This window comes from Alosa sapidissima, chromosome 15, assembly GCF_018492685.1.
Source record: "Alosa sapidissima isolate fAloSap1 chromosome 15, fAloSap1.pri, whole genome shotgun sequence".
NCBI classification, from domain to species: Eukaryota; Metazoa; Chordata; class Actinopteri; order Clupeiformes; family Clupeidae; genus Alosa; species Alosa sapidissima.
Window position 1 is genome coordinate 10,026,493 of NC_055971.1, and position 10,831 is coordinate 10,037,323.

Below are 10,831 nucleotides of genomic sequence, written 5' to 3' on the forward strand. Positions count from 1 at the left end.
GCCTAGGCAGTTTGAAAGACAATTCTCTGCCCGCCCCTTGGATTAAGCAAGGTGATGGTTCGATTCCAGACTATACGTTTCAATGATATAGGATGGCCCGCCAGGCTAGCAATATGGCTGATCTAGCCCAAATCCACGAACCTGTTGCCTATCAGTAGACATGTCATCTCGAGTTCCACGACAGCTTAGCTAGTGCCACCGAAATATGACACTGAAATCCTTTCACTATTGGAGTCGCTCAGATAGAAACCGCTGTAATTGGTGGTTAGGACACTTAGGCAAGTGCTGCGCATAGTTGCAGTGGAATGTGGCTGTTCTCGCTCTTTGGTCTACCAGAGGGTCTACTCATACACGGCGCTGAAATGGCGTATTTAGCTGTCTAAATTCGAATCATACCATGCTAGAGGAGAAACCGTCGGACATCCATTATGTTGTTATTCAGCACCCCTGGTCAAAAATATGTTCCCGCGCGCCTGCATCATGTGGGAAATCAGATTTTCTGTCAATATTGGGTTTTGAAAGTAAGGATTTTGCTCAGTAATAGTAGGCTACATTTTGTAACATTTATAGAGAAACCGAGGGGAAGTTAAATTAGAAATTAGAATCGTTGGAAATTGAAAACACATACAAAAAAATATTCGGGGCTTTTGAAAAGAGATTCGGGGCTTGAGCCCCCGAAACCACCCCCTCGCTCCGCCAATGGAACCACCCAGCGTAGGCTAACTTCTGCATTCAGTGAGATTTGCACCGCCCTAATTTTATTTTTGACTCTTCCCGTCACCGTTGCAACCTCTGAGCACTCATTCTCCAAGTTAAAGGGACACCAGGCAATGTTTTCGTGTTAATTAATCATCTTTGTAAGTCGGTATATGGTTAAATGACTCATTACGGGGCGAATGAAGGCTCTCTCGCCCGCCCCTACTGCCTGTAGGAAGAATATCCCACTTGCAAGTTCGGTGTATCCTACCCGCCGATCGAAGCAGGATCAGTTTACAGCACAGAGGCAGGCTAACGAAACGCTAGAGATTGTTGCAAACGTGTGTATAATGGCAGAGCCGGCGAAGAAGCAGCGAAAACCCTTGACGGAAGACGCAAAGAAAAGGAAAAGAGCTTCAGACCGAGCGAGGGGAAGTTTCGTAGAGAAAAAGCATCAGGCTTGCCTGGTGTCCCTTTAAAGATCATTAAAAACCACCATAGAGAATGAGAGAGCAAAGAAAATGGACATACACAGAGCATCGTGGACGAGTTCGCGGAACGCAAGGCTCGTCGTATGCCCTTCAAATAGTGCTGCGTATTATTGTTGTTTTTATTAGGGGTCATGTAGCCTAATGTTTTTGTTGTTGTTCTCTTGGTTACACTTCATGTACGTTCGATGCTCTCCGTGGCGCTGACGCTTGTAAGACCCGCTTTTACAGGCATGTGTAGCCTATGTTGGAAAATTATGTTATGATGAGTTTAATAAAGGGCCCGGTCATGTGCCCCGCCCCCGGCCCGGCTCTGACTTGTTCCGCCACTGGCGCTATATAAATAAAGTTGACTTGACTTGACTACGGTACAGGGTACCCGCGGAGTCTTAAAAGTATTAAAAAGTATTAAATTTCATTTTCCTAAATTAAGGCCTTAAAAAGTATTGAATTTCACCTCAAAGTCTGGAATTTTTTCACGGAGGTCTTAATTTTTCAAATGATCAGTAGATTTAGTCTAATATCCTCACGTAGCGTAAAACAAGGATTAAAGTTCTCCGTCGTACGACGGATTTCCGTCAATTTGATTTTAGAAATAGGCTTGTTCGACTTCGGCTGAGTTTGACTTGGTCTGGCTTTCTACGTAAACGTGATCTTCAGAGGCTAGCCGGGAGGAGCTACAACAGAGGGCAGCTCATCCCGGACAGGCAGGCTACAGTCTGCCTAACGTGACTCGCGGGAGATATCGCGGAATTTTGTTTGCAATAAACACAGAAGAACTTTCATTCCTACTCATTAAAATGAGCATGATGACTGACGAAATAAATTCTTATGATGTAATTTAAATAAACCACTGTTGTCATACAGTTAACAGGCCTGCATTGTAGCACATAAATTCAATATCAAGTGTTTTCCCTATATGTGTGTCTATCTATTTAGCCAACAGCAGAAAATAACAGAATATCCAAACGTTTTCAGTAGGCTAGCCTACCATTGTTGCAGAAATCACGTATAAGAAGGTATCCCTTCGATTTCTGTTTATTTTCGCATATTCCAACATAAGGAAGCAGCATGAGCCTCCCGTCATAATCGTCATGAGGACATTCCTCCCAAATGGCCCTATCACGTCTTTGAACTGACGTCATGAGGGCGTGTTTCAGCTCGTGCAGCTCGTGGAAGGCAACTGCAAGATCTGTCTGCAGGCTAAGACTCCCGCGATATTTTAAGGTCATGTGACATGGTGTCACGGTGGTAAGTCCCTCCCCGGCTGACAGAAGTCGGACAGAATTTCTAACCAGCAAGCATTGCGTCCATCCCAGTATGCATTGTGTTCAACCCAGCATGCATCACATCAAGTCAGATCTGCACCAGAGAATGTCTAATAAGGGATGAACTGCCACTCTCGGAAAACTTCCGGTTTCTGAACTGGTTGCAGTTCCTTCTGTGGTTCCACATGAGGGCGCTCGTCCATGAGTGCAGAATGCATGGAGGTCTATGGAGCTGTACCCCTCAAAATCCACTTTATTCGGGATATAATTTTTTTTCAAGTAATTTGAGTATTGTATTCGAAAGGGGAGGCAAAGAAAATACACTTGGTTGAGTATTATATTTTTTAAAGTCACTTAATTGTTCTTAAAAGCCTTTCAAATGTGTCAATGACGTCATTCATTAGCACAATGCTAGCGTGTTATGTGCAACAACGACCCAACCTGTAAGAAATCAAAAGGACATAAGTACTCGTTCATTCAACTTTTGACCTATAACCCATGTTGAAGTTATACAAACTACAATCAAATCTGAGATTTGTCAACGACAATCAGGTGAAAGAGACAATTTTAGCCGTCTAGCTCCATTGACTCCCATTCATTCTGCACTCATGGCGATCGCCCCCAGTGGAACTCTGGTGGAACTGCATCCAAAATTCAGTACAATGGGACTTAAAGGGAAACTTGGCAGGATTTCCCCCTCTGCTGGAGAAATTGTCCATTATGCTATTTCAAACTGTGGGAAAAGGTAACGATAAAGCACATGGATTTGTTTACAAGCTAGCGAACGGTTAGCATAAGTTTGGCAGAACTATGTGGATGTTACAAGGTAAGAAACACGATTTAAAACTAGTTTCTTGTTTCTCACTTCTCTTTCCGGGACGGTAGTCTCAATGTTGCAAGGTTGGTTTTTCACCTGAGGACGCTAGGCGCAGCGGGGAGTCACCATTTTCACCGGAACAGGTCATTTAACCATCCAAATGATTTCTAAATGGGTTTATTACGTTGAAATAGTTGCCAAGTTCCCCTTTAATACGGAGTGGCAAGGCTCTCCGTAGACGGGCTCTGTCTGCACAGATCTGCCGCAAGTCGAACTCGCCTATCGTCATATTTGAGATCGATGCAGATCCGGTGAGAAAAAAAAATAGGAGGTAGGGTCTATCACCTTTTCTTTTCCTTTTTTTAAGGCAACTACAAATATTAGGTCCGATGAATGAATGTGTGTGATGGTAGATGTTTAAAGACCTAATAGTGTTCTTGAGAACTTTCTGTGTCTCAATCAGAGATCGCTCAAGAAGATACGTCAGCCATGAGATTCGCTTTGTTTATGTTGTAGCTACACGCTTGTCTCATTGGCCTGGGGCAAAACTCCCTCTTTGATTTTGTATAATTCAATCAAAGAGTGCGTTTTTGAAAAACTATGTAGGTGTACTATGTAGGGCAGTTAGCTGAGTGCAACAGATGTGTTTTGACATGGGTAGGTCAAAAGGTCAAGCCGCATAATAGATTTATAGCATTTTTGAATAGTAAAAAATTAATATAAAATCAAAGAGTGAGTTTTTGGGAAAAAAAAGCTTTGTGTACTATGTAGGGCAGTTAGCCGAGTGCAGCAGATGTGTTTTGACATGGGTAGGTCAAAAGGTCAGGTCGCATAATAGATTTATAGCATTTTTTGAATAGTAAAAAATTAATATAAAATGAAAGAGTAAGTTTTTGGACAAAATAAGCTTTGTGTATTATGTAGGCCAGTTAGCTGAGTGCAGCAGATGTGTTTTGACATGGGTAGGTCAAAAGGTCAAGCCGCATAATAAATTTATAGCATTTTTGAATAGTAAAAAATTAATATGAAATCAAAGAGTATATTTTTGGAAAAAATAAGCTTTGTGTATTATATAGGGCAGTTAGCTGAGTGCATCAGATGTGTTTTGACATGGGTAGGTCAAAAGGTCAATTTGCATAATAGATTTATAGCATTTTTATAAAGTAAAAAATTCATATAAAATCAAAGAGTGAGTTTCTGGAAAAAAGAAGCATTGTGCACTATGAAGGGCAGTTAGCTGAGTGCAACAGATGTGTTTTGACATGGGTAGGTCAAAAGGTCAAGCCGCATAATAGATTTAAAACATTTATAGCATTTTTTTTTACATTAAAAAATATTTATAAAATCAAAGAATGGGTTTTGGGGAAAAAGAAGCTTTGTGTACTTTATAGAGCAGTAATCCGAGTTCACCAGATGTGTTTTGACATGGGTAGGTCAAAAGGTCAGGTCGCATAATAGATTTATAGCATTTTTTGAATAGTAAAAAATTAATATAAAATGAAAGAGTAAGTTTTTGGACAAAATAAGCTTTGTGTATTATGTAGGCCAGTTAGCTGAGTGCAGCAGATGTGTTTTGACATGGGTAGGTCAAAAGGTCAAGCCGCATAATAAATTTATAGCATTTTTGAATAGTAAAAAATTAATATGAAATCAAAGAGTATGTTTTTGGAAAAAATAAGCTTTGTGTATTATATAGGGCAGTTAGCTGAGTGCATCAGATGTGTTTTGACATGGGTAGGTCAAAAGGTCAATTTGCATAATAGATTTATAGCATTTTTATAAAGTAAAAAATTCATATAAAATCAAAGAGTGAGTTTCTGGAAAAAAGAAGCATTGTGCACTATGAAGGGCAGTTAGCTGAGTGCAACAGATGTGTTTTGACATGGGTAGGTCAAAAGGTCAAGCCGCATAATAGATTTAAAACATTTATAGCATTTTTTTTTTTACATTAAAAAATATTTATAAAATCAAAGAATGGGTTTTGGGGAAAAAGAAGCTTTGTGTACTTTATAGAGCAGTAATCCGAGTTCACCAGATGTGTTTTGACATGGGTAGGTCAAAAGGGCAAGCCGCATAATAGATTTGAAACATTTAACATTAAAATGTTAACAAATAAACATTTAAAAATAAATTGTATAAAATCAAAGAGTAGGCTAGGTTTTAGGGAAAAAGAAGCTTTGTGTACTAGAATGGGCAGTAAGGCGAGTTCAGGAGATGTGTTTTAGTATGGGTAAGTCAAAAGGTGAAGCCACATAATAGATTGAAATCTTTCATCAGCATAAACAATTCATAAAATCAAAACATGGGTTTTTGGACAAAAGAAGCTTTGTGTAATATAGGCAGGCCTTGTTTAAACACATTAAAGTTGGTTTGACACAAACTCGACCCTCGTAGTCGGTGCTAAATAGATTTTTCGAATGTGTCGAATATCTAACGTCCAATATAAAACCAACTTTACCACGGTGTTGTGAGCGTATGTTGACAAAAAATAACCATGCAATTAAAATAGTCAACTTAAAACTTTGCTATTATTAATGTATAGCACAAAACCATAACCAGTAGGCCTACCAGAACCTCGCATATTAGCGTCATGATTTGTGTACGTTTATCTATGGCTGACCGTTTTTGCGCTAAGTAGGCTACGCATGTTCTTTCATAGCGCAACACGACCTGTCCCTCACCATATCGCAACCTCTTGTCAACCTTATACAATCTGTTGCTGAAGACAAAAGCGCAGTGGTGGACATTACTTGAGTACATTTACTCAATTACTGTACTTAAGTTGCTTTTTCATGTATCTGTACTCTACTTGAGTATTTCAATTTTGTTAAACTTTTTACTTTTACTCCAGTACATTTCCAGGCCAAATATCTTACTTTTTACTCCACTACATTTTGTGACAGCTGAAGTACAGCTGAAGTTCCTTTTGGAAAAAAGACTGTACAAAAACATGTGTAAATGTATATTTTCTATTAAGCGAGCTAGGCATCAAATAATGGTGTTGCCTAACCTATGTTATTGTCATATGCACTATTTACTGTACCTTGTTGACCCCTTTTCACAATATTGATGTTACCATAACTAGCCTCTTGACGCCATCAAGCAAATGATAGACAATCTGACACTATCAAACACAAAAGGGAACATCTTGATTTGGTCCGAAAGTGTAAAGCATTTAACAAAGAAAAATGTGGTTACTTTGAAGTATCTAAGATAAGATATCACATTAGTTTGTTTTTAGTTATTTCTACATACAACAAGTATTAGCTGATTTTGTCCTTGAATGGAGGAGAAAGGCTCAATGAATGCCTATGTCTGTGCCGAATCATTTCAACAATGCAACTGTATTAGGCATAATACATTTCAGGACTTTTACTTTTGATACTTAAGTACATTTGAAGGCAAGTACTTTTGTACTTCCACTCAAGTGGAAATGTAAAAGGAGGACTTCTACTTTTACTGGAGTAACATTTGACCATGTGTATCTCTACTTTCACTCAAGTACAGGATTTGTGTACTTCGTCCACCACTGCAAAAGCGCCCTCTCCAGATTGTCGTTATCAGATGCGCAGACCTGTTGCATGAGCACACACAGTATTGCTGCTCATTGGAAAACTGAGTTGTCTGTAAAACTCAAAATTACCATGTTTTCATTAAATGCGGACGAGGCAACAAATGGAAATATGAACAATATCTAGACTGTTCTGATTCGTTACTTTGATGAGGAAATGTGAAGTCTTGCAAACTTTGATTTTATAGATTTTACTTGGTGTTGAATTTCATATTAACAAGAAAAAAAATCTCCCCTTTAAATACTTTTGGCCTGAAGTAATTAAATAAGAGTGTAAGTTAAAGCCTTGCTACAATATTGCTGCAGTAGAAAAGAACAGCAATGGCTAATCAGCAATGGTCAGGGATGGTATTGAAATATTGTTTTGTTCATCAGGAAAACTCAATCTCAATCAAGAACACTCTCAATTCGCCTTATTCACATGGCGGCCATTGGCGGCTAAAACGAGGCTACAGGGTACATAAACCATAGGATTGTTAAGTTCTATGCATTCACCTGTAGGTGGCATTAATTATATAGTAACTTAAGAGTACCCTGTAGCCTCGTTTTGGTGTTTATTTGGTGCTTTACTTTGCTGTTTGCATCTTTTAATTAAAAACCAATAGGTCGCGACCGCAAAAGGGGTGCTATCTCTATAGGTAGATATGAACAATGTATGACTTATGGCCTGAAAAAAGTTTTTTTTTTCACTTTAATCCCTGAAATCAACTAGGTTCTATTCCGTGTAAATTTGTCCATGAAGCAGGACATTCAGGGGCCGTTTATACGAGAACGATTGCGAAGGAAGACGACAAAATGTTTTATCATAAGTGCCTTTCGTTTACACGGCGACCCCGCCATCGGGGCTTGAAGACGCAAAAATCTGAAGACTGTTCCAGAGTGTAGAGTTTTGAAGACGACCCGGGTTGCGTCTCCGTCTAAACGGCTAAACCAAAGATCCTTGATTACCTCTCTGGCTAAACTGTCAAATTAGAATGTCTGCGCGTGACGTACCGGGGTTCTATCACACCACCACCCAGCGGTCTGGAATGCATATCCAATCGAATATCACATACTCTTGCGTCTTCATATGAACAAAGATTTCCCCCTGAGAATGCTCGTCTAAACGCGAATAAAAAAGACGAGACGCCACTTCTGCGTCTTCTCTTTTCATCGTCACCGTATAAACGTAGCCTCATTCACGTTACTACCGCGACAAATCTTTGCGTTGCCACTGCACTGCTGTCATGTTCATGTTGGCATGTTCAAACACTTGTAAATAGTAATTATTTGAGGTTTAATCTTACCTTTAATATTATTTATTCTATCCGAATGGGTGCGATGTAGGTATTAAATTTCATCTGAAGTGGTATTAAAAAAAGTCTTAAATTTAGGTCTGACAATTCTGGGGGTACCCTGCGGTATGTGTGCATTAATAAAGCAAAGGGTGTACTTGATTGTAGCCTACTTACATCCTCCAAAGATGATGTTGTAAAACTCCTCCCAGCTCTGATAGTACATGTTGGTATAATGAAGAAAAGGCATAGAGGGTGATCTTAAGGACATCTGTATGCATTCCTCGTGAGTTGGCTGATGTTTGAACTCATACTGGTAATACTGATCTCCTATAAACGAAGGCAATTTATACAATTCAGATGTGTTGAAACATGTGGTCTTATGCATCAGTGCATTTGCCAGATCTAGAGTATGTCTACGCCACCTTTGAAAAAGTAGACTTTCTCTTTGCCATGGTGGCCATGGGCAGGAGCAGAGAAGGCCGCATCCAAATCATCAGGGACCTTTTCGAAGCCCACACTGATGTCTCGCGGATAGTCCTCATCCAGCACCTCATCTTCAAATCTCCAATATTTATTTCCCTAAGATTGGGAGAAACAAAATGAGTAAACGGCATTTGCAGTTTTGATTTGTGAAACTTTCACAGACTATGACATGGAAAATGCACAGCAAAAATGCAAAGCAATGAATATGATGCCTTGAAGAAGTATGTTTTGCCCTGGCAGTTGATTCGGGTGAAGGCAGCATCGATGGGCCCAGATATTCCCCAGACATCCTTGATGAGTCTGGGGTAACCTGGCAGCACTGATTTGTCATCCAGGCCAAAGAAGTAGATACCTGGGGGACACAAACACGTATGTACCATTACCCATGCCATGACACTGATATATAACTAAGGGTTTGACTGGACTGTTTATGCCTTTCGAATTAGCTGGTAAAATGAGGACAAGTGTTATCAGGATGTGGTAACTGTGTTAGCCTAGAATCTAGGCCCAAGATGACGTACTGGATGTGGCCATAGATAGTGTGTGTGTGTGTGTGTGTGTGAGGGGGGGAAGAACAAGTTCAAAGGTTGAAACTGAGTCCAGCACCACAGTTTCGACTTGGGTATACTGTATATCTTTGAGTGATCTCAAACTCACCTCTGAATGCAAAGAGTGTGCCATTCTTGAGTTGCAGGAAGGCATCAAAGGGTCTACCGCTGCAAGCATCCGCATCTGGATCTGGAGGCTGTGTTGGCTTGGGATCAGTGACCTTAAGTACATCAGCAGTGATTGGCATAACAGTAGCACTTGAAACATGGGTGGTATGTAGCACATCGGCAGTGATTGGCAAAACAGTCGCACTTGGAACATCAGTGGCACGTGGCACATCAGCCGTGATTGGCATAACAGTAGCACTGGAAACATTGGTGATACGTGGCACATCAGCAGTAATTGCCACAGCAGTGGCGCTTGAAACATCAGTGGTGCGTAGCACATCAGTAATCAGCGCATCGGCAGTATCTGACACATCGGTATTTGGAACATCTGTTTTACTTGGTGCAACCTCTGTTGGGCCCTCAAGGGGGATGCGTGTAGCGATGGATGGTTTTGGCCTCAGCTCTGCTGTGCTCCCTGCTCTTGTCCCTGCATCTGTGGCAGTCATGGCAGTGGTGGAGGGGCCTGATAGCCTCCCTTGTGACCGGCCTCCACCTGTGGCCTTGGTGGGGCTCATCTGCTCATCGTCATCCTCAGCAAACACAAATGTGTCTCCACGTACTAAAAGAACAGGGTATAACATTAACTTAGCTAATGCATCAGATAAGATTGATTATTCAGTCTCTTTCTTCAGATCAACAGAGAAACTATTATATCACTAAAACCACATTTTATTCTTGCACAATAATGTCTGCATTATATGTGTTTAGAATTTGCAAACATATGTGTACATTAAATATAGTCAAGAGTAAGAGTCTTCAAAACAGTGTCAAAAACCACAAACAAAAACATTTACTTCCCTCTCTCGGAAGCAGAATCAGTATTATTTGCCCAATTTGCTTAAGGAGACTGACTTCTGCTGCTAGACTAAGTTGCTCAACAGGGAATAACTGGATCCTCAGGTCTTACTGTGCATACGGCAGGCGGTCTCGTAATCCGAGCAGCAACTCTGGTAGTATCGACACATGGTGTCACACTGGCAAGTCTTCTGAGCATCAAAGCCATTCTCACAACGGTTCTCACAGGACTCTGAGGCACAAGACAAAAAAAACAAACAACAGATCATCAAACCTCATAATCATCCTGCAAGCCGTACAATGCTTTTTAGGTCTCACAAAGAGGAATGTTCGCACTTATAGCGCCAGGCTCTTGAGGTGCAATTTGCAATCATCATAACAACAAATTGATTTATGTGCAATACAGGTAGAGCCATATGGCAGAAACCGCATCTTGTTAAACAGAAACTGTTTAAAAACATGGTAACATACCTTGTGAGTGGCACGTTGTATGAAGCAGCGTCAGTGCCAGCAGAATCAGCCTTGGCCTCATGATGAGAGCCTTATAGTCCGAATGCTACAGTTGGAGAATCCACTGCGATGTTTGGGACATGGCTGGTCAATGGGGTCCAATGTCACTCACCCTCCAACTGTTTACTTAAGCCTGTTTTCAACACATGTTGCAATAGCAAAATTTAAACACAAACACACACACACACACACACACACACACATGCGCAC

General features: G+C 40.6%; 1 protein-coding gene across 1 annotated transcript in view; it reads right to left on the reverse strand.

The window, feature by feature from the left end:
- Positions 1 to 10,737, reverse strand: part of vtna (vitronectin a) — a 29,787-nt gene extending 19,050 nt beyond the window's left edge. Inside the window, exons 1-6 of the mRNA XM_042063023.1 lie at positions 10,583 to 10,737; positions 10,224 to 10,343; positions 9,258 to 9,875; positions 8,813 to 8,952; positions 8,540 to 8,696; positions 8,292 to 8,444 (exon numbers count right to left, since the gene is read on the reverse strand). Of these exons, the coding sequence (XP_041918957.1) occupies positions 8,292 to 8,444; positions 8,540 to 8,696; positions 8,813 to 8,952; positions 9,258 to 9,875; positions 10,224 to 10,343; positions 10,583 to 10,643 (1,249 nt within the window). The 5' untranslated portion in view covers positions 10,644 to 10,737. The remainder of the gene's footprint in view (positions 1 to 8,291; positions 8,445 to 8,539; positions 8,697 to 8,812; positions 8,953 to 9,257; positions 9,876 to 10,223; positions 10,344 to 10,582) is intronic.
- Positions 10,738 to 10,831: the final 94 nt, after the last annotated feature.